Genomic DNA, 23,113 nt, shown 5'->3' with positions numbered 1-23,113 from the left:
AGCCCCAGAGGAGCCCGAGAGAGGGGAGAGAATATCTCACACAGAGTCCCAGGTGCTCCTGGAATAACTGAGGGGAATAAGCCAGATAAGGAGATGCTCTCGACCTCTGGTCAGCCATGACACAGTCAGTCTGGAGGGTCCCCCTCTGGGGTGTCTGTTTCCCTCAGGAATAGCCTAAGCCATGAGGTCTTGTGTGTGTGTGTTTTAAAACAAGTATGTTTTATTTATCTGTTCAGTTTTGGCTGTGCTGGGTCTTCGTTGCCCAGGTCTTTCCCTAGTTGTGGTGCTCAGGCTTCTCACTGCAGTGGCTCCTCTTGTTGCAGACCATGGGCTCTGGGGCACGTGGGCTCAGTAGTTGTGACTTCCGGGCTCCAGAGCACAGGCTCGATAGCTGTGAAGCGCATGCCTGGTCGCCCCGCGGCATGTGGGGTCTTTCCCGATCAGGGATCAAACCCATGTCTCCTGCAATGGCAGCTGGATTTTTCACTACTGAGCCACCAGGGAAGCCCAGGATCATTTTAAAGCAAAGGCACGTCTATCGTTTTGTCTAAGGATGGTGGTTACTCTCCTCCCCAAATCATTCTGTGTCCATGCCTGGGAAATTCCATGGTGGGCTCCAGCCCCGGGGTCACAGAGACCCGGACATGACGGAGCGCACCAGGCTCATGGTGCTGCTGCTTCCCCGTCACTGCAGTCCTGTCTGACTCTCAGTGACCCCGTGCACTGTGGCCATCAGGCGCCTCTGTCCATGGGATTCTCCAGGCAAGAACACTGGGCTGGGTTGCCATGCCCTCCTCCAGGGGATCTTCCCGACCCAGGGATCGAATCCTTGTGTCTTACATGTCCTGCATTGGTAGTTGGGTTCTTTATACCACTAGCACCACTTGGGAAGTCCAAGGCCATCAATTACTATTGCGAATTAAAAAAATAAAGTATTTATTTATTTTATGTTTGGCTCATCTTCGTTGCTTCACAGTCTCTTCTCTAGTTGTGGAGAGTGAGGGCTCTCTCTCTAGTTGTGGTGGGTGGGCTTCTCACTGTGGTGGCTTCTATTGTTGCCGAGCACAGGCTCAGTGGTTGTGGTGGATGGCCTTAGTTGCTCCACGGCATGTGGGATCTTCTTCCACCAGGGAATCAACCAGTGGCCCCTGCAGTGGAAGATGGATTCCTTACGGCCAGGGAAGTCCCCTGTGTGCTGACTTTATTGCTGCTTCCAGTGGTCTTGGGATAGAGGCACCACAGCAGAGGGCCAGAGGAAATCAGGGGCTGAGGAGGGGAAAGACAGCACATGTTCCAATTGCTTGGAAGTGAAGGAAATGAGATGACAGGCGAATCTTAGTGTAATTAATAAAGGAAGGTTATCCTGGTTGGAAGAGCTCTGACTCTCTGAGGGGCAGAAAAAGGGACAGGGAACAAGGAGGCAGGACGGGTAGGAGAGACTTCTACACACCTGAGCCCATGGAGACTGTGCGAGTGAACACTGGATCAGGCATGGGGTGCACTGGAGCCACCTGTGTCGGCAGTGTGGTGTGTCCCTAGTGAAGAACCCAGCAGACCTTTTACTCATGAAATCATCTTCTCTCCTTCTCTCCCAGAGGAAGACAGGCAGGTCCTCCAGGCAGGTTGGAGCAGTGACCTGTGGCTCTAGGTGGACGCACTTTGTCAGCAGGTGTGCACATGAATTGATTGAGCTCTCAGATCCCAGGATCCAATACCTCTGGACTTAGAAACAGACTTACTCTGACTCCCTGTTGAGCAACTTCTATTTCTTCTGCCTGTAAGGAAGGCAATGTAGAAAGCAGTACCAACTGTGAGGCAGCATGTTGATATCTGATACACAATATTTACTATAAACATAGAGCAATTTTTACAAATCATTCAGAAGTGGCCTCAGCCAGGCAAAATTAAATTATGCAGAAGTGCTTGTATGAGGGGAGGTGTACACAGTCTGTATCAGGGTGAGGAAACCCTGAAAGAGGTACCTGAGTACAGAGCACTCCCAGCCACCCCTCTCGGGGCCCCGTTCCACACAGCAGGAAGTCTGTCATGAAGGTGGAATAAAGCCTTTCTCTCAGCAGCCCAAGGAGGCCCCATCTGTGCAGAAGGCTGGTGGGAAGCAGGTGCGCCTCTCCTCCTCCCGTCCTCCCTTTCTGTGCCTACACATTGGGTCCCGTGCACCCCATGGGAGAAGAATTCCAGAGGCTCTTCAGGAAACCCAGGGCTGAGTCATAATCTGCACCTTGTGTCCTAAGGAACGTGCGCACCAGTGCGGTCTCCTGGGCTCTAAACAACGCTAACAGCGCAAGGGGCCGAGTTCCCTTCAGCGCGCTCCTGCTTCTCAAGAAGGCGTCCTGAGAAGGTAAGCGGGGCAGACGGACAGAACAGGCACAGGCGGGAACACGGAAGAGAAGGGGGTTGATGACTGGCCTGAGATGCCTAGAAACGGAGTGAGACCCATTTCTGGCCGTGGAGGTAGACAACTGCTACTTCTTATTTTCTGTGCGGAGCCCCTGACACAAAAGGCTTAGGGAGCTCATGGCCAGAGGGACATGAAGGGCTTTGGTAGGTTCTTCCCCCTGAAGTGGTCAGATTGGCTTATACAGCAAATTAAACAGAATCCCTTTCACATAAACAAGCAGTTACAGAAATTAAAATGGCAGAATGTCTCAGAAGGAAGGGAAAAAACAACCAATACCCCCAAATTGTACATTCTTTGACCATTATTTAAATAATCTCTGCAGGGTGACTTTCTGAGTCCTTTCCCCAATCCCAGCAGATTGCATTTGGTAAGAGCTGACTGCCCCATAAACCGATGACCCCTCAATCTCCGGGCATTGCCTTGAATAAAGCCCATAGCATTACTAAAACAGTATATGCGGTTTTTTTGTTTGTTTGTTTTTGCAGTTTCCATCAAGATACACTTATGAACGCTGAGAAGTTGTTTTCTAGTTGCTTCTAGTGGGTTCTCTGAAGGCATGCTTTCAAAGGTTTAGATGGTATTCTACCTAAGTAATAAGTTGTTTAGTCCCTGATCCTGCAGGTAGACAACCCTGAAAGCGGACAAAGGTGTAGAACTTCCCAGCTCAGAGCTGGTCATGTATGTGTCTTGCTGTGAATGGTGGGTTCACACTGGGCTTCAGAGTGCAAAAGCTCTTCGTTTTCCTTCTCCTTGCTCTTCTTTTCTGGCACAGGCATTTCAGTGAATAAGAAATCATTCTCCAGGTTATGGCAAATTCATGTTAGACTCCAATAGGACTGAGGTGGGAAGGAATGAATGTGTTCTGAATACACAAGTTTACAACTGGTCTAGGTCAGCAAATGGGGAGAGGCAGAGCTTCTGGCAACTTTCTCCCAGGGTCCGCTTTGCTAGATTTCAACGACGAGGAAGTTTTGGTTTCCTACAGATCTCCTCGTGGATGTGCCTTTTCATCCACTGACACTGAAGGAAGGGGCTGTGACCAGGCAGCCTGGAGGAACCTCATTAGGGGTCGAAGGAGCTGGGGGAAGACTCTCTCCTCATTTTCCCTGAGGGCAGGGGGATGTCCTAGGGATGGGGTTGAGAAGACTGGAATAAGGCAACAGTGCAAGAGGCAGGACAGGTTCCATTACTGTTTTTTCACTTCTGAATAAATGGTTTCTGTATGTATTGGAGATGGGGAGGCTGCAGTTGCTTTTTTGTTTAATTCCTGGGCATTGAAGTTCAGGGAGGAATATTCAACTTCATTAACCTGAAAGGCATGAGCAGCAGTCAGTTAAATCAGGATCAGAGGCCAGACCCTCCCCTTGCCCAGGGTGACTCAGCACCCATGCTCTTACCACTTTGAAACTTTTAGCTTCAGAGAAAGGCTTTTATTACCTATTTTCTCCACTTAGTAACATCCTATTGAATAATCATTAGAACATTATGGATGATTATCGAATTCTACAATGGAATATGATGGCACAGCAATAAGAATAAATAGACAATAAAGGCAGACAACCATATGAATGAATCTTGCAAACCAATTTTGAATGAAAGAAGCCAGACCCATGTACACTGTGTGTTTCATCGTTATATAAGCACATAATCAAGTAAAAGTAATCCCATGCATTGGAAGTGAAGATAGTCTTACTTTTCAGAGGGAAGTAACTGGAGCATTGTGTGTCTGTGTGTACGTGTGTGTGTGTGTGTGTGTGTGTGTGTGTGTTGAGGGGCGTTGATTTTTTTTAAATGATTGGGTACTGTTTACATAGATATGAACAACTTGTGGAAACTTACACACTGTTAAAATTATTAGGTTGGTCAGAAAGCTCATTCATGTTTTTCCATAAGATCCCACGGAAAAACTCAAACAAACTTGGGTCAACCCAATACGTATGATTGAAGCATTTTTCAGTTTATATGTGTATTCTGTTGAAGATTAAGATGAGGAAAATTCAGTAAAAGTATTAGAAGGGAAAGGAATCAAGACCTCAGGTCTATAACACTGGAAATTATCATTTGTGAGTAACAGCAGAGTCAGCCTGGAGGCAGAAGAAGGAGAATGATTTAGTGCCTTTCTTGCTCTGGCCACTGTGCTGAGTGCTTTACCTTTGTTATGTCATTTAATTCCTTGATCTCCTCTGTGAAGTAGGCAGCACACCCATTTTTCAGAGGACTCAGCTGAGGCCCTATGACGTTAAGTTACTTGTCCATGGTCCCAGCTGTGATCAAGTCCAGTGAGGCGGACTCATAGGAGTAATGCTTCTTTGTTGATGCAAAGAGGAACTCTGACCCAAACTTGATTTCCCATTTGTGTCTACAAGACTAACCCATTCTACACAGAGATATTTCCATGAGAAAAGGAGCCAGTGAAGCTGGCTGTGCTTACCTTTTCAGGTGAACTGTCAGAGTGTCCTTGACCTGGGAAAACAAAGGAGAGTCATCAACCCATGAAAATGCAGAGTTGCCTTATGGCCTCAGAAAGGACTGTTCCTAAAGCTGATGTGACTTCTAGCTGAAGGAGGTGGCAGGTGGTGGGAGGCTGGGGGCCCATGATTAAGACTTAAGGATTTCTCTTCCCTCAGTCTGTGGTCCAGACCCCAGTGCATTAGACCGAGGTGGTGGTGGGGCGGGGTGGGGGTGTTGAGGGGAGGCCTCAGTGCACTTCTGAAGATTTCTGCCAGTTCACAAGGCCTGAGTTTTGCCCACGTGTGTCTCACAGGTGTGTGTCCAGGCAGCAGGCTCCAGAGGCAGGAAGGGCTGAGGCCCCCAGCACCCAGAGCACCAGAGGCAGGGAAAGTCTCACCATAGGAGATGTCCGCATCCTTAGCAAAGGCAGGAGGGGGAAGGAGGTAGGATGAGGAAAGGGCTCCTGGAAGCTCGGCCATCTCACGGCTGCCTGGCTTGTGTGGCTTCAGAGGGGCCATGTCTTTGGGGACTGTTCCATGACTAGGAAGGGTGTGAGGACCTGTGCCAAACTGAGGGTGCGGACTGAGATCACCTCTCATATTTCAGAAGTTAGGGATTTCCTGGTCGGTCAGGGCACGTGGTGGAACAAACCAGTTCTCACTGAGTGAGCGGCTCTGCTTACAGTGGTTGTGATCTGAGGATTTGTGCTCTGTGAGATCGCTCTGGTCAGTTGCCCTAAATAAATATCAGACACAGTAACTACTATTCCCAGGCACAGGGTCTCTGCTCCTTGAATTAGGAAGCACAGTGTCGGCATGATTCCGTGGGGCTCCTCCATGTTCATTTTTACCTTGGTTGGTCCTCTTTCTTCCTAGGACCTCTGTCTTCAATCTACCCATTACCCCCTCTCATGTTTACTCCTCTCTGGTTTACTGGCTCTTCAGAACATTTACGGCCATTCATCTCAACTGCTTCTATTTCTACGTGAACATCTTTCCACTTTTGTAGGTAGATGCTGGTTATTTCTCACTTTCTTTATTGCCCAGGAGGGCTTGGGTTGTTCCTGCTTTTCTTAGGTTCTCTTCCAGTCCTGTCCCTCCCTCCTCCTACTCTTGTGGTCGACAGAGCACAGGTCTCCCTTCCTCCTGCTCCTCCTTTCATGTCCTCATTAGTTTTCCTTCTTGGACCTTGGTTTCCCTGCCTGGGACAGAGGAACGCAATTGGCGCTGCCCCCTCTAAACCAGATGGAGGTGGGAATAGCCATGTCCAAGAGACAGGGGGTTACAGGAAACATGAAGACCAGGGAAGAGGAGACCCACAAGAATCAGTGCCGAGAAGCAGGAAGACTGAGGAGCAGATCTAGGCCAGAGACAGAGACGAAGTCTCCTTCCCTCTCCCGAGCAGGGCAGTCAGCCTCGAAGAAAGCGGAACAAGAGGAAAGGTGGCATACCCTCTAGTTTCTCTGATGTACAGAAAATACATCAGGGCTGCTATCAGAGCCACCCCAGCCACAGCTCCAATCATGATGCCGACAACGGCACCAGCTGAGAGGTTTGAGGAACTTTTGGGTGTCGGCTTATCTGTTGTGGAAAGAAAAGAGAAGAATGAATGAATGAAGGCGACATTATTTTACAGTGTGAGGGGCTCAGGTAATAACTCAATATGAAATAAATACTCTCTGCTTGTTCCTCCAAGGTATAAACTTTCTGTGGAAGGTTGCTCTGAGGTGAGTAACCGCCAATATCCTTGCGATTTTTTCCTCTCTGATTGTATTTCTAGGTTGGTGACCACATTCCTCAATTCCAACCTGGCTTTTCTGCACTCATATGTTTGAAGTCTTTGGAAATGTAAGAAGGACTGATGATGGTTATTTTTGTATGTTATCACTTCCCATCTTTTCATGGTTACATCTTTACCTGGGTACCAGGTATGGCTGCCCTTAATATGCACCTGTCTTACAGGTGCATTACAAAAGGTGTCTTACGAAAGTGTGAGTTCCTGAGTCATGTCTGACTCATTGTGACCCCATAGACTGTAGCCTGCCAGGTTCCTCTTTCCATGGGATTTCCCAGGCAAGAATACTGGAGTGGGTTGCCATTTCTTTCTCCTGGGTATCTTCCTGACCGGCGGATCTTCCCGACCCAGGGATCGAACGCGGGTCCCTTGAATTGCTGGCCGACTCTTTACCATCTGAGCCATTGGAGGTGTCTTACGGTTGGGACTTAAATGATGGAAGGCCCTCTGAATTCACTACCCCTTTTCACAGAGACCACCCTTCACACAGCTTTCCAGCAGGAATATGAAATCAATCCCAATTCTGTAAGAAATAAATTTTTGTGTGTGATGGGTGACTTTTAATTCAAGGGCTCCTTGCCAGCTTTGCAGATATTCTCTTAGAACTGCACTGCAGCCTGAAACTTCCTCCTTTCTAGGGACCCAATGTGCATCCTGCTCTGAGGACCCTCCCAGGCTCCTCCCACTTCTGCCTCACTTTCCTTCACAGGCATTTTCCGCAAGGCATGTCTTAGATGTCTAATCCCATCCTGGCTGCATCTCACGGAATGAAAACTGTCATACTAGACATGAAACCTTGTACTCAATCCCCCTGTTTTCTCTCTTCCATATTTAGTAAGTAACATGTTCCTGTGGATCTTTGTGCTTTCCCTCCCCACATATATAACACCTTTTGTCTGTTTCTTCTTTTTCACTTCAGTGGTCCTCACCGTTCAACTCAAGACTGAAAATCAGTGCTAATGTGAGCTGATGATGTACATACTCTGTGCCAGATTCTGTGCTATATATTTGCCAAATATCTCATTTAATTCATATAATAACCCAGTCAGATAGATATTATTTCCAGTTTATAGATGGAAAATCTGAGGTTTACAATGGTGGAACCCTAAAGCCATATGGCTAATGAGATGTGGATGGAGAGTCAAGTCGTCCTAGGAACACCTGACTGTATACAGCCTAATGAAGTTGAGAAGGTCCCCTGGAGAAGGAAATGGCAACCCACTCCCGTCTTCTTGCCTGGGAAATCCCATGGGCAGTGGAGCCTGGTGAGCTACAGTCCATGGGGCCTCAAAGAGTTGGACAGGACTTAGTAACTAAACAGCAGCAACAACCATGATAATAGTAATAATTATAGCAGCTAAATTGTTTGGAAAGTGTTCCCCATGTTGATGTATTGCTAAGGGTTTAGTTGAATCTTACATTAAATCTGTGAAAAAATGCCATAAAGAAGGTTCTTCTATTGCACTTCTCCCTTGAGGACTCTGAGGCTGAGAGAAGTGAAGAATCTCGTGCAAGAATTTATAATTGTAAATGCTTATATTAAAAGAAGGATCTCAAATCAACAACCTAATTTTACAACTTAAGGGAGAAGAAAAAAGCTAAATTCAAAGCTAGCAGAAGGAAGGAAATAATAATAATTAGAATGGAGATAAAGAAATTAGCGGATGGAGAAACAGTAGATAGAATCAATAAAACCAGTATTTTGTTCTTCAAAAAGATTAACAAAATTGACAAATCTTTAACTAGATTGACTAAGAAAAAAAGAGAAGATTCAAATTATAAAAATCAGAAATGAATGTGGAATCATTACTACTAATTCTACAAAAATAATACAAAGTATAAGAGTACTAGGAATAATCCTATGCCAATAAATTGGATAATCTGTGAAATGGACAAATTTCTGGATACATGAGAGCTACCAAGATGTAATCATAAAGAAATAGAATATATGAACAGACGTATAAAGTAAGGAGGTTAAATAAATAAAACCATTTGAAAAAAACCCACTAACCATTTAGGATAAAACACTCAAATCTAGGAAAAAAAGGAAACCACCTCAATATAATAAAGGCCATATATAAAAATCCCACAGCTAACATCATCCTAAATGGTGAAAGAGTGAACATTGATTTTCTGAGATCAGGAGCATGACAACAATGCCTGATATTTCCAACTCTATTCAAAATAGTATTGGACATACTGGCCAGAGGGATTAGGCAAGAAAAAGAAACAAAAGACATCCAAATTGCAAAAGAAGAATAAAATTATTTCTGTTTGCAGTTGACATGACCTTATATGTAGAAAATGATAAAGATTTCCCAGAAAACTGTTAGAACTAATAAACAATTCACCAAAGTTGAAGGATACTAAATCAACATGTAAAGATCAATTGCTCTTATATACAATAAAATATTCAAAAAGGAAGTTAAGAAAATTTTATTCTATTTTGATATGAAAAATAATATCAAAAGAACAAAATACTTAGGAATTAACAAGGAAGGTGAAAGATTTATACATTTAGGAATTATAAATAAGCACTACTGAAAGTAATTAAAGAAGATGTAAACAAGAGGAATGGATAAAGAAGATGTGGTACATATATGCACCATGGAATATTACTCAGATATTAGGAGAATGCAATAGTCCCATTTGCAAAAACATGGATGGACCTAGAGAGTCTCATACTAAGTGAACCAAGTTGGACAGAGAAAGACAAATATCATATGCTATCACTGGTAACTGGAATCTATTTTAAAAAGTGATACAAATGAACTTATTTACAAAACTCAAACAGACTCAACATATTTAGAAGACAAACCTATGGTTACCAAAGGGGAAAAGTGTGTGTGTGGGAATAAATGAGGAGCATGGGGTCAACATGTACATACTACTATATATAAAATAGATAACCAACAGGGACCTACTGTATAGCATGGGGAGCTCTACTCAATATTCTGTAATAATCTATATGGCTAAAGAGTCTGGAAAAGAATGTATATATGTATACGTATAACTGAATCACTTTACTATACACCTGAAACTGACACAACATTGTAAAATATACTCCTATAATTTTTTCTAAAAGAAGAGACAAATGGCCAATAATCACATGAAAAGATGCTCAACATCACCAGTAATTAGGGGAATGCAAATCAAAACCACAGTGAGGTATCACTTCTTACCCTTTAGAATGGTTATTAAAAAAAAAAAGCAAACAGAAAACAAGAAGTGTTGGCAAGTATGTGTAAAAGTTGAAACTTTTGTGCATTGCGGGTGAGAATGCAAAATACTACAACCACCTTGGAAAACTACATGGTCATTCATCAAACAGTTGGACAAACAATTGCCATTTGATCCAGTGATTCCACTGGTGGTTGTGTGCCCAAAAGATTGAAAGCGGAACTTCCCTAGTGGTCCAGTGGTTAAGAATCCACCTTCTAATGCAGGGGACATGGGTTCAATCCTTGGTCAGGGAACTAAGGTCCCAGATGCCTCGGAGCAACTAAGCCCGAGAACAGGACAATCCATGTGCCACAGCAAGAGAAGCCATCACACTGCAACTAAAGAAAGCCTGCACACCAGAATGAAGAGCCCCCATGATGCAATGAAGACCCAGTGCAGCCACAATAAAAAAGATTGAAAGCAGTGATTGAAGAGATACTTAGACACCCATGTTCACGGTAGCATATTCACAAAAGGTGGAAACAATTTAAAGGACAATCAACTTATGAACGATCAAATGTTGTGTATAGATACAAGGGAATATACTTCAGCCTTTCAAAGGAATGAAATTCAGACATATGCTATAATATGGATGGGACCTTGAAGACATAATGCTAGTAAGTGAAATAAATCAGACCCAAAGGGATAATTATAATGTTATATGATTCCACTACTTTGGCCATCTGATGCAAAGAGACAACTCATTGGAAAAGACCCTGATGCTGGGAGGAGAGCAGGAGGAGAAGGGGATGACAAGGGTAAATGATTGGATGGCATCATCAAACTCAATGGACATGAGTTTAAGCAATCTCTGGGAGATGGTGAAGGACAGGGAAGCCCGGTGTGCTACAGTCCATGGGGGTGCTAGGAGCTGGACACAACTGAGCGACTGAACTATAACATGATTCCACTTATACAAAATGACTATCATAATCAAATTCATAGAGACAAAGAAAGTAGAATGGTATTTGCCAGGGTTTGAGGTGGGGGACTTCTAGAAGTTATTGTTTAAGGGGTACAGAGTTTTTAATAAGAAGAAAAAGTTCTAAATGGATAGAACTATCTAAATGGATAGTTCTAAATGGATAGTGAATGTACTTAATGCTACTGACCTGCAGTCTTAAAATGGCTAAAATCATATATTTTATGTAATCTTCACATTAAAAAAATGGTAACAGGAAAAAACAACAACAACGAATCTTGTGAAAGTTAAACTAAAATGCTAAACCCAGGAGAAGAAACTGTATTTGATTCAGAGATTGAGCTGTTACTCATTCTGCCACCTGTTTACTGTGTGCGTGTATTCAGTTGCTCAGTTGTGTCTGACCCTTTGCAACCCTATGGACTGTAGTCCGCCAGGCTCCTCTGTCCATGGGATTTCCCAGGCAAGAATACTGGAGTGGCTTGCCATTTCCTCCTCCAGGAGAGCTTCCCAACCCAGGGATCAAACCTTCGTCTCCTGCATTGCAGGAGGATTCTTTACCACTAAGCCACCTCGGAAGCCCTATAGTGGTCTCATTTGTTATTCTGCCCACCGTGACCTCTCTCCATTTTCCACACGATTGTTAGCATAATCCACAGAGAAAGATATAGCATAAGGCAAATGGTCACTTACATTTCACATGCAGCCTGAGGGGGTCACTTTTGCTGGAGTTGCCCCTGTTGGAGACCTCACACTGATAATTCCCTGTGTCTTTTCTGCTGACGGGGTCTATGGTGAGGGTGCTATTGTCCAGGGACAGTGTCATCCCCCTTGTGAGGAGGAGACTCTGGCCTTTGAAAAACCAGTGTATGGAGACCCCAGTCTCATCTGTGAGGCAGGTCAGGACCACGGGACCCTCATGTTCTGCGACTGTGGTGTTGCTGGCTTGGAGGGAGGGCCGTGCCACTGGGTCTGTGGAGAGACAGAGGGGTGACTGCTGAGAGGGGGTCAGGGGCCTGGGCCACGCTCCCTCTCAGAGATCTCAGCCAGCCCCGGGCCCCAGTGACCTCTGTAAAGGTGACCTAGAGGATGGCCCTGAAGCTGTGATGAAGGAATGGAGTCTCTCTTCATTGATGATCTGTAAGGAGAAGACTGTCCCTCCTCTCTGACTCCCAGGTACCCTGGGATGACCCCTGACCAGTCTCCCTGGACATCTCTGTAGTATCAGCACCAGGACCCTCTTCTCAGCCCATATGTCTAACATCCTCATCATCAAGTGGAGTTTGTTTTTTTTTAAGTTAACTTTCCTGGACCTTTTCCCACAATTTTCTTTGACTATCAGAAAATTCAGGGACTTCCCTGGTGGTCCAGTGGCTAAGACATCACACTCCCAATGCAAGGGGCCTGGGTTTGATCCTTGGTCCGGGAACTAGATCCCACATCCTGAAATGAAGAGATTTTGCGCCACAACCAGAAGATCTCACATGCCACAACTAAGACCCAATGCAGCCAAATAAGTAAATAAAAATACCTAAATTGAAAAAAAATTCAAAAACCCAGCCTAACCTGCTCTCCATGCTGAGTCTCAGGGGAAGGACTGGACTCCACCCCTGCTCAGGCGCGGCTCTTGGGGCTGAGCCCTGGCCGGTGACCTGCTGAGAAACCCTGGCCTCAGGGAGCTGGGAATCATCCGCCCCAGTCAGCCCCGCCTGGGAGGCCAACACCCACCAGCGGCCCAGGTTCTCCGTGGTCGCTGGAGCCGGGACCCTGGGACAGGGTCTGGGGAGGGGCTTCCCCATGGGCCTGAGCTTCTCTGTGAGGATCCCTCAGGCCAGGCCCCTACTGAGTCCTTCAGGGTCCTCCTCAGGGTCATGGTCTCAGGGAGAGACCCAGGGGGGCTGGACTGAGAGTTCTCTCCCTCTGCTGAGTCCCTCCCATCAGACCGTCCTTCTTTCTGCACGGTGCTTGCAGGGTCCAGATCGCCTGAGCGGAATTCTGACCCTTAGGAGTTCGTCTCCACTGTGTGTGTCCTGCACTAAATCTTCAAACCCCAACAGGGGACATAATGTAGAGGCTAGATGGAGGCACCATCCGGGTCTGTCAGAGCAAAATTCAACTGATTCCCACCCTAACACCCTGAGGTAAGAGGAAGCACTCACGGTGTACGTTGAGGTGTCCAGTCTGTCTTTCTGTTTGTAAATCATTCTTTAAAATGAGCAGGGTGTAGGATCCTGTGTCTTTCTGGGTGATGTTCTGGATCAGCAGGGTTCCATTGGGGTAAAGTGTCTCCCGACCGCTGTGTGCAGACCCTTTGGCAGTTACATGAGTGGCTACTCCATATGATGCAATTAGCTGGATAGTTTCTACCCTTTCTCCTCTGTACCAGGAATAGCGTAGAGTTTTCTCTGTCACGTTGTGGGCAAGTAGCAGGACATTGGATCCTTCTGCAGCAAGGGGTGCCACCGTTTCAATAGTGAGCTGGGTAGTGGTGGGCAGTGTCCAGAAAGTTAAGAGTGAGGCTAGGAGGGAAGAGAGAGAAATCAGTTAATATTCTGACCTGTGTGGGGGATGGGGAAATGGTGCCCTGGGTCCTAAGCTGGTCTCTCCATCCCTCAAGCCCAGGGAGGTACTCCCCCAGGGGCTCCTGTCCTGGGCGTTACCTCGTAGGTCTCAGTTGGGGGGTGTAGTCAGCTTCCCCGCTTCCACAGTCTCCAGCCTCACGTTCTCCTTCTGGCTTTCCCCTGCAGAGCAGGAGGCTGGGGGATGGGGAGGAGGTGCATCAGGAACTCTAGTCATAGGGACGGTGTCCCCACGGTGCATGGGAACCACCTGTGGTGCTTCATGAAGGCTTTGAACCCCCCAGAGGGACCTTAGGAAAGCTGCTTCAGCAGCCACACAGGCCTCGTGCTTGCCCAGCCTGGCTCAGACTCCAGAATGTAGGGTGGGAGCAGCCTCTCCCCAACGTGGATGCACAGGGAGGGTCTGCAGATCCTGTTAAAATGCAGAGCCTGACTCAGCAGGGGTGGGGTGGACCTGAGAGTCTGCATCTAACAAGCTCTCAGGTGATGCTGACCATACTGGACTGTGGAGCACACTTTCTATAGCAAGGCTGATGGTGACAAGTCAACTGAGAGGCTGCCGCCCTCCCCCCAGTGTCGGCCTCGGCCGTGTACTGGTCTGGGGTCTGCCAGCACGACACAGAGACCCCAGGATCTCGGAAGCAGGATATTATTTCCCTTTGTAACACTGGTGTAACACTTCCCTGGTGGCTCAGCTGGTAAAGAATCCGCCTGCAATGCAGGAGACCAGGGTTCAATCCCTGGGTAGGGGCGATCCTCTGGAGGAGGGCATGGCAACCCACTCCAGTATTCTTGCCTGGAGAATCAGATGGACAGAGGAGCCTGGCGGGCTACAGCCATGGGGTCGCAGAGTCAGAGGTGATTGTCACGTTGAGGGTCTTCCCAGGGTTCTCAGAGGCTGTGAGAAGGTTGTGTTCTATTCCCATCAGAAGCCTCCAGAAAAGGACTGAGGGGCTGGAAAGGGGGCGTGAGTAACGCCGGGTGAGAGGGATCCTCCTTCTTTCTCCTTGGGGGTCCAGTGGAGCCACAGCTTCCAGGGTGTGGCCTGAAGGAATAGTAGTTGCTAATGGTGTGAAGTGGGCCCACGCCTGGCTGTATGGAGGAGGTGCTGGAGCCCAGTGTGGGGGGCGTGGAGAGCGAGGAGGACGGTGGACTGAGGTGACGCCGGTGAGGGTCTGACTGCTGGGCTGAGGGAGGTCTGAGACCCTTGGGGAGACTCGAGGCCGTGGAGGAACTCTGCTGCCCTCTGGTGGACAGGGCAGGAAATGCAGCAGTCCCCACACCACGTGGTTCTGCCTAACATCATGGATTATCGAGGGTCTTTGTTGCTGTGTCGGAGAAGGCAATGGCACCCCACTCCAGTATTCTTGCTGGAAAATCCCATGGACGGAGGAGCCTGGCAGGCTGCAGTCCATGGGCTCTCGAAGAGTCGGACACGACTGAGCAACTTCACTTTCATTTTTCACTTTCATGCATTGGAGGGGAATGAAGGCAATGGCACCCCACTCCAGTGTTCTTGCCTGGAGAATCCCAGGGATGGGGAGCCTGGTGGGCTGCCGTCTATGGGGTCGCACAGAGTCGGACACGACTGAAGTGACTTAGCAGCAGCAGCAGCAGTTGTTGCTGTGAACGGCCTTTCTCTAGTTGAGGAGCGTGGGCTTCTCATTGTGGTGGCTTCTCTTGTTGCGGAGTTCCCTGCCTGAATTTCCTTATTATTATTAAAAATGAGAATGTTTTTTGTACTTTTGGTCACGCTGGGTCTTTGTGGCTGCACTCAGGTTTTCTATCGTTGCGGTGAGCAGGGCCTACCCTTCGGTGCGGGGCACATTGCGGTGGCGTCTCTGGTTGCGCAGCAGAGGCTCCAGGGCACGCGGGCTTCCGTAGCTGTGGCTCTCGGGCTCAGTGGTAACACATGAGCTTAGTTGCTCTTAGGAGGGTGGGATCCTCCCGACCCAGGGATCAAACCCGTATCTCCTGCATTGGTGGGTGGATTCCCAACCTCTGGACCACCAAGGCAGCCATGGATGGTAGTCTGGGCAGAGACATTTGCTTGCAGAGAAGGCAGATCTGTATCCAGAGTACCTGCCTGTCCCAGTAAGAACAGAAGGCTGCCCTTTTATCACGGAGAAGGTTCACTGTAATCAGCCTGCCACCAGGTAACTGGCTGATCACCCTGGGGAGCAGTGCCCTACTTGAGGCCCGGCGGGTCTCGGGGCTGACAGACTGGGCCCTCAGCGGTGGCTGTAGCCAGGTCGTCCTTGGTGAGTGGAAGTCTGTGTTGCTGAGTCCACGTATGACTTGCATCCTCACCGCCGTGGCCACTACATTCGTGAGCCCACCAGTCGAAGGCAGGGGTAGCTGGGGAAAGAGGCTGACTGGGGTTTCCCTGGTGGTCCTGCCGTTGAAAATCTGCCTGGAAGCACAGGGGATGTGGGTTCGATCCCTGGTCTGGGGCAACTAAGCCCGTGTGCCACAACTACTGACCCTGGGCCCAGAGCCCACGGGCTGCAACTACTGAGGACCGAGCACCCTAGAGCTTGTGCTCTGCAACAAGAGAAGCCACTGCAGTGAAGAGGAGCCCCCACTCACTGCAACTAGAGAAACCCCACACACAGCAGTGAAGAACCAGCGCAGCCAAAAATAAGTAAATAAATGTTAAAAAAAAAAAAAAAAGGAGGCTGACAGGTGTCCACAGAACAGGTCATTCTATCCACTTGATTATTTAAATCTCCTGCTGAGGTGAACGGTGAGAATTTAGAGAGGTTTATCCATATATTTCTGTCCCAGATCTCCTTGACACCAATTTTCTAGTCATGTTCTTAACCAAATCCCTGACGGCCCAGCCAAGCCATTGGCCACAGCCCGTGAATCACTGTATAGTCACACCTCTGGCCAGTCCTCCTTCCAGGTGAAATGGACAGTCAGGTGCCTTGTCTGAAGTTCCTTCCCCTGCCCCCGCCCCCCCCCCCAGAGGATTTCTCTTTGCTCTGGCTTTCAGGGAGGTTTCAGAAAGGGTCTGTCGTGCTGCAGTTTTTCCCTTTCACGTGGTGTCTGCACATCAAGCAGAACTCCCTGTAAACTAGCCCCAAGTTTTCTCTTTTGCCATTGATTGATCAGTGGGAATTCTCCATGGGGCCACAGGTGTGGCTCAGAGAGAGAGGCCATGTAACAAGAGAGCGATCGATGGTACTTGGGCTACTACTTCTTTGTTAATTAAGTTTTGGCTGCGCTGGGTCTCTGTTGCTGTGCACGGCCTTCCTCTAGTTGTGGTGCGCGGGCTTCTCCTTGTGGCGGCTTCTCTTGTTGCGGAGTACAGGCTCCAGGCCCTCGGCCTTCGGTCCTTGAGGCCACAGGTCTAATTGCTCTGAGGCATGGGGGATCTTCTCATACCAGGGATTGAACTCATGTCCCCTGCCTTGGCAGGCGGATTCTTAACCACTGGACCACCAGGGAAGTCCTGGGATTATTATTCAAAGATACAAGTCAGGAACAGGCTTTCCAGGTGGCACTAGTGGTAAAGAACCCACCTGCCAATACAGGAGACATTAAGAGACACAGGTTTGATCCCTGGGTCAAGAAGATCCCCTGGAGGAGAGCATGGCAACCCATCCCAGTATCCTTGCCTGAAGAAGCCAAGGGCAGAGGAGCCCAGTGGGCCACAGTCCATAGGGTCACAGAGTCAGACCCGACTGAAGGGACTTTGCATGCACGCACGCATAACTTAGGAACAGCCAGATGCAGAGAGGTATGGGGACAAGAAGACAAGGCATGAGGAAAAGAGTCAGACATGACTTAGTGACTAAACAACAAGAATATTCCATCGTATATATGTACTACATCTTCTTTATCCATTCTGCTGTTGATGGCCACTGACGTGGCTTCCATGTCCTGGCTGTTGTAAGTAGTGCTGAAAAAGATACATACACCCCAAGGATCCTGGTTCTTTTAGCTAGGAATTGACTGAGGGATACTGAGTCTTTGTTTTCTTGATTTTATTCGCCTTTTGTTCACTTGATTTAGAGCTCTTTCATGTATACGGGTCAAGTAAGAATTTGTTAGACTTCCTGTTTCTTTCATTTCAGTTAGCCAGTGCCTTTGTTCTCTGTTGAGTCAGACTCTTCTGATGGCAGCATTGACTCTACTGTTCATTATGGTGAGCATGGCCCACCTTGCCTTTGGTGATTAAGTACTGGCTAAATAGACATGAATTTGAGTGAACTCTGGGAAATAGTGGAGGACAGAGGAGCCAGGTGTGCTTCAGTCCATGGGGTCACCAAGACTTGGACACGACTTAGCAACTGAACAACAAATGCCTCTTCGACCTGCTGCCTCTTGAGCCAGTTACCCCCATTGCATTGAGGTTTCCCACATCTGTGGCAACGGTTCCCACTGTAATTTCTGAGCTCCAGAGAAGAGTCATCGCAGAGCTAGCTCTTCAAGGCTGCTGGGGCTTCCTTACAAAATCATATCTCAGTGTCGTGGTGAAAGCTGTGTGCTCTGAACTCTCCCAGGGTATTGGTGAGAAGGTCTCAAATGCTAAATCCATACAGCATTCCAATCTAAGTCTTTGGATCCCTGTCTCTGAGTAAATGGTCTCTTCTCTGGTGCAGAGACCTCCTTGTGTTTCCATCAAGATAAACATAGATAGGTGGAAAACTTAGCAGTAACCTAGTGAGCTGAGTGGGAAAAACTCAGAGGCATTTTTCTCTGAGAAGGCCTTCAGGGGCTCAACCCAGAAGCCCCAGAGGAGCCCGAGAGAGGGGAGAGAATATCTCACACAGAGTCCCAGGTGCTCCTGGAATAACTGAGGGGAATAAGCCAGGTCAGGAGATGATCTCGTACCTCTGGTCAGCCATGACACATTCAGTCTGGAGGGTCCCCCCTCTGGGGTGTCTGTTTTTCTCAGCAATAGCCTAAGCCATGAGGTCTTGTGTGTGTGTGTGTTTTAAACCAAGTATGTTTTATTTGCCTGTTCATTTTTGGCTGTGCTGGGTCTTTGTTGCTCAGGTCTTTCCCTAGTTGTGGTGCTCGGGCTTCTCACTGCAGTGGCTCCTCTTGTTGCAGACCATGGGCTCTGGGGCACGTGGGCTCAGTAGTTGTGACTTCCGGGCTCCAGAGCACAGGCTCGATAGCTGTGGAGCGCATGCCTGGTTGCCCCGCGGCATGTGGGGTCTTTCCTGATCAGGGATCAAACCCATGTCCTGCAATGGCAGGTGGATTTTTCACTACTGAGCCACCAGGGAAGGCCAGGATCATTTTAAAGCAAAGGTGCATCTATCGTTTTGTCTAAGGATGATGGTTACTCTCCTCGCCAAATCATTCTGTGTCCACGCCTGGGAAATTCCATGGTGGGCTCCAGCCCCGGGGTCACAGAGAACCGGACATGACGGAGCGCACCAGGCTCATGGTGCTGCTGCTTCCCCGTCACTGCAGTCCTGTCTGACTCTCTGTGACCCCGTGCACTGTGGCCCCCAGGCGCCTCTGTCCATGGGGTTTCCCAGGCAAGAAGGCTGGAGTGGGTTGCCATTTCATCCTCCAGGGGATCTTCCCGACCCAGCGATCGAAGCCCCATCTCCTGTGTCTCCTGCACGGCAGGCGGATTCTTTACTGCTGAGCCACCGGGGAAGCCCCCCCTCCCAGGGTCCTTGAGGACACTTACGGGCAGAGTGAGTCTAGCAGTTCCCACAGTGGGGGTGGGGTGTGGTGTGGGAGACACCTTTATGTGTCCTGATGTCACCATCTGGCTCAGATAGTGCTCTGGGCACCAACTCCTGGGCCAAGATGGGCTCTGACCTGCCCGCTGGGCAGTCAGCACAGGATGCCTGCCGCCCAGTAGAACTCTGGGGGGACGGGATGGGCCACGTTCCCTTGGTCCCGCACTTCAAAAGGGTTAGAATGGTGAATGTCAGCTTAAGTGAATTTTATCTGAAAAACAAAAAATTAAGGAGAGGATCCTACCCCTTACCTTGGGCCAAGCTGGCACCAAAACAGCACTGGGCATGTACGTGGATGTCCATTTCTTCACTCCCCAAGCACTCCCATAGTAATTATACAGGGGCCGAGGCAGGAGTCCACCCATCTACCATCGTTCTTTCCTTTATTCCTACTATGAGCACTTTCAGTGCCAATTCCTCGCGAAGGCGTCACGGCACCACTGACAAGCCCAGCTAGACCCATCCTGCCTGCATGTCAGGTACTTAGGGATCCACAAGACACATGATGGGAGCACAGAACCAGTCCTGAGCACGTAGTTCCAGACGAAGGAGGAGAGGGCCGGGAGGGGGGTGCTTCAGAGGGGGACTCTGGGGTTCACCTGCGGAGGGTGGGATGAACTGTGGCAGAGGGCAATAGGTCTGGCTGTAAGAGGGGAAGGAGAAGGTTTACCGGGAAAGGGGAAGAGGCCATCCCATGCAGGGACTCGTAGGCAGATACAGGGAGGCACCAGCAAGTCCCGATGGACCAAGAGTGATAAGGGGACAGAACATGTGGAAATGAGACAGCAAGGAGCAGTGGAGAGGAAGCTCTTGGGGAAAGGTCAGACGAAAGAGATGGTAGCTTTTCTCAAGATTGTTGTGTTCTGTGGGATCTTTTGGGGTTCCCAGGTGACGCTCATGGTAAAGAACCCATGTGCCAATGCAGGAGACGTAAGAGATGTGAGTTCGATTCCTGTGTGGGGAAGATCCCCTGGAGGAGGGCATAGCAACTCACTCAGTATTCTGGCCTGGAGAACTCCCATGGACAGAGGAGCCTGGTGGGCTACAGTCCATGGGGTCTCAGAGAACTGGACATGACTGAAGCAACTCAGTATGCATGCACAGACGCACATGGTGTCTTTTTCCCCCAGAGCCTGGACTGAAGAGGCCAGGAGGGCTCAGGGCACTGGAAGGGAACAAGGAGCAACTGTTCATGACATGTCTACCACCTGTGGTTGCTTCTTCCTGCTCATATTTGTGTGGACATCAGCCAGCCCCATTTTCCGTGTCCCTTCCTGCATTTGCAGAGGAATAAAGTTGGAGCGCTATCCGTGATCCCTTGGTCCTCAGGGTAGCATGAGCACACCCAGAGCCATCTTGGTTGGACAAGGGCTTTTTTTTTTTTTCTTTTTTAAAGCTCTCCTGTACTATTCTACTCTTAGAAATTTACTTATTTAATGTGGCTGTGCCGAGTCTTAGGTGCAGCACCAGGATCTTCCATCTTCACTGCGGCTTTCAAGATCTTTAGCTGTAGCACTGGAACTCTTAGCTGCGGCATGAGGGATTTAATTCCGTGACTATGGTTGGAACCCAGGTCCGCTGCACTGGGAGGAAGGAGTCTTAGCCACTGGACCACCAGGGAGAGTTCCAGGGTAAAGATTCCTGTGAATGTCATCCTTTCCTGTTAATATCCTACCCACCAAGTACTGCCAGCAGAACTTCTCTCTCCCAGGAAACAGTGATGGAGGTTAGGATAATTTAGGTATAATATTTTCTGTGTAGCCCTGAGCCCCCAGGACAGAGTGAACTCAGAGTTACAGGTGAATTTCTGCTGCGAGCCCATTCCCTCAAGCAAAATAAGAACAAATGAGGGCCTTCCACCGTAAAGCCCTGTCGGTGGTCCCACATGAATGGGTTGACCTGACTATTTCCAGGTGATGAAAGCTAATTTTTAGGGGTGAATTCTCACACCATTGATTGCATGTGTGCTAAGTAGCTTCAGTAGTGTCCGACTCTTTGGGACCCTCTAAATGTTAGCCCACTAGGCTCCTCTGTCCATCGGATTCTCCAGGCAAGAACACTGGAGTGGGTTGCCATGCCCTCCTCCAGGGGATTTTCCCGACCCAGGGATCGAACCCTTGTGTCTTACATGTCCTGCATTGGTGGTTGGGTTCTTTATACCACTGGCACCACTTGGGAAGTCCAAGGCCATCAATTACTACTGCCAATTAAAAAAATAAAGTATTTGTTTATTTATTTTATGTTTGGCCGATCTTCATTGCTTCACAGGCTTTTCTCTAGTTGCGGAGAGTGAGGGCTCTCTCTCTAGTTGTGGTGGGTGGGCTTCTCACTGCAGTGGCTTCTCTTGTTGCAGAGCACAGGCTCAGTAGTTGTGGCGGATGGACTTAGTTGCTCCAAGGCATGTGGGATCTTCTTGGACCAGGGAATCAACCAGTGGCCCCTACCGTGGAAGATGGATTCTTTACCGCCAGGGAAGTCCCCTGGGTACTGATTTTAGTGCTGCTTCCAGCGGTCTTGGGAAGGAGGTACCACAGCAGAGGGCCAGGGGAAATCAGGGGCTGAGGAGGGGAAAGACAGCACATGTTCCAATTGCTTGGAAGTGAAGGAAATGAGATGACAGGCTAATTCTTGGTGGAATTAATAAAGGAAGGTTATCCTTGTTGGAAGAGCTCTGACTCTCTGAGGGGCAGAAAAAGGGACAGGGAACAAGGAGGCGGGGCGTGCTGGAGAGATGTCTACACACCTGAGCCCATGGAGACTGTGGGACTGAACGCTGGATCAGGCATGGGATGCACTGGAGCCATCTGTGTGGGCAGTGCTGTGTGTCCCTAGTGAAGAGCCCAGCAGACCTTTTACTCATGAAATCATCTTCTCTCCTTCTCTCCCAGAGGAAGACAGGCAGGTCCTTCCAGGCAGGTTGAAGCAGTGACCTGTGGCTCTAGGTGGACGCACTTTGTCAGCAGGTGTGCACATGAATTGATTGAGCTCTCGGATCCCAGGATCCAATACCCCTGGACTTAGAAACAGGCTCACTCTGTCTCCCTGTTGAGCAATTTCTGTTTCTTCTGCCTGTAAGGAAGGCAATGTAGAAAGCAGTACCAACTGTGAGGCAGCATGTTGATATCTGATACACAATATTTATTATAAATATAGAGCAATTTTTTTACAAAATCATCTCAGAAGTGGCCTCAGCAAGCAAAATTAAATTATGCAGAAATGCTTGCAATGAGGGGAGGTGTACACAGGTCTGTATCAGGGTGAGAAAACCCTGAAAGAGGTACCTGAGTACAGAGCACTCCCAGCGACCCCTTTCTGTGGGGCCAGTACCACACAGCAGGAGGTCCGTCATGAAGGTGGAATAAAGCCTTTCTCTCAGCAGCCCAAGGAGGCCCCGTCTGTGCAGAAGGCTGGTGGGAAGCAGGTGCACCTCTCCTCCTCCCGTCCTCCCTTTCTGTGCCGACACATTGGGTCCCGTGCACCCCATGGGAGAAGAATTCCAGAGGCTCTTCAAGAAACCCAGGGCTGAGTCATAATCTGCACCTTGTGTCCTAAGGAGCGTGCGCACCAGTGCGGCCTCCTGGGCTGTAAACAATGCTAACAGCGCAAGGGGCCGTGTTCCCTTCAGGGCGCTCCTGCTTCTCAAAAAGGCGTCCTGAGAAGGTAAGCGGGGCAGACGGACAGAACAGGCACAGGCGGGAACACGGAAGAGAAGGGGGTTGATGACTGGCCTGAGATGCCTAGAAATGGAGTGAGACCCATTTCTGGCCATGGAGGTAGACAACTGCTACTTCTTATTTTCTGTGCGGAGCCCCTGACACAAAAGGCTTAGGGAGCTCATGGCCAGAGGGACATGAGGGGCTTTGGTAGGTCTTTCCCCCTGAAGTGGTCAGATTGGCTTATGCAGCAAATTAAACAGAACCCCTTTCACATAAACAAGCAGTTACAAAAATTAAAATGGCAGAATGTCTCAGAAGGAAGGGAAAAAACAACCAATAGCCCCAAATTGTAGATT

At 48.6% G+C, this 23,113-nt stretch overlaps 1 protein-coding gene and 1 long non-coding RNA gene across 2 annotated transcripts in view; both read right to left on the bottom strand.

Annotated features, from left to right (window-relative positions):
* Window positions 1–23,113, bottom strand: part of LOC122420215 (carcinoembryonic antigen-related cell adhesion molecule 6-like) — a 48,462-nt gene that overhangs the window by 17,652 nt on the left and 7,697 nt on the right. Inside the window, exon 2 of the mRNA XM_043435114.1 lies at window positions 12,968–13,327. Coding sequence (XP_043291049.1) covers window positions 12,968–13,327 — 360 coding nt within the window. The remainder of the gene's footprint in view (window positions 1–12,967; window positions 13,328–23,113) is intronic.
* Window positions 1,999–6,385, bottom strand: LOC122420225. The gene is made up of 3 exons (XR_006263229.1): window positions 6,321–6,385; window positions 4,851–4,882; window positions 1,999–3,728 (listed from the first exon to the last, which is right to left on the bottom strand). It is a non-coding gene; the product is annotated as an uncharacterized LOC122420225 (long non-coding RNA).

The sequence above is a fragment of the Cervus canadensis genome, chromosome 18 (genome assembly GCF_019320065.1).
Source record: "Cervus canadensis isolate Bull #8, Minnesota chromosome 18, ASM1932006v1, whole genome shotgun sequence".
Lineage (NCBI taxonomy): Eukaryota > Metazoa > Chordata > Mammalia > Artiodactyla > Cervidae > Cervus > Cervus canadensis.
The sequence above is the reverse complement of the archived record's forward strand: the minus strand, read 5'-3'. Positions and strand labels throughout refer to the sequence as shown.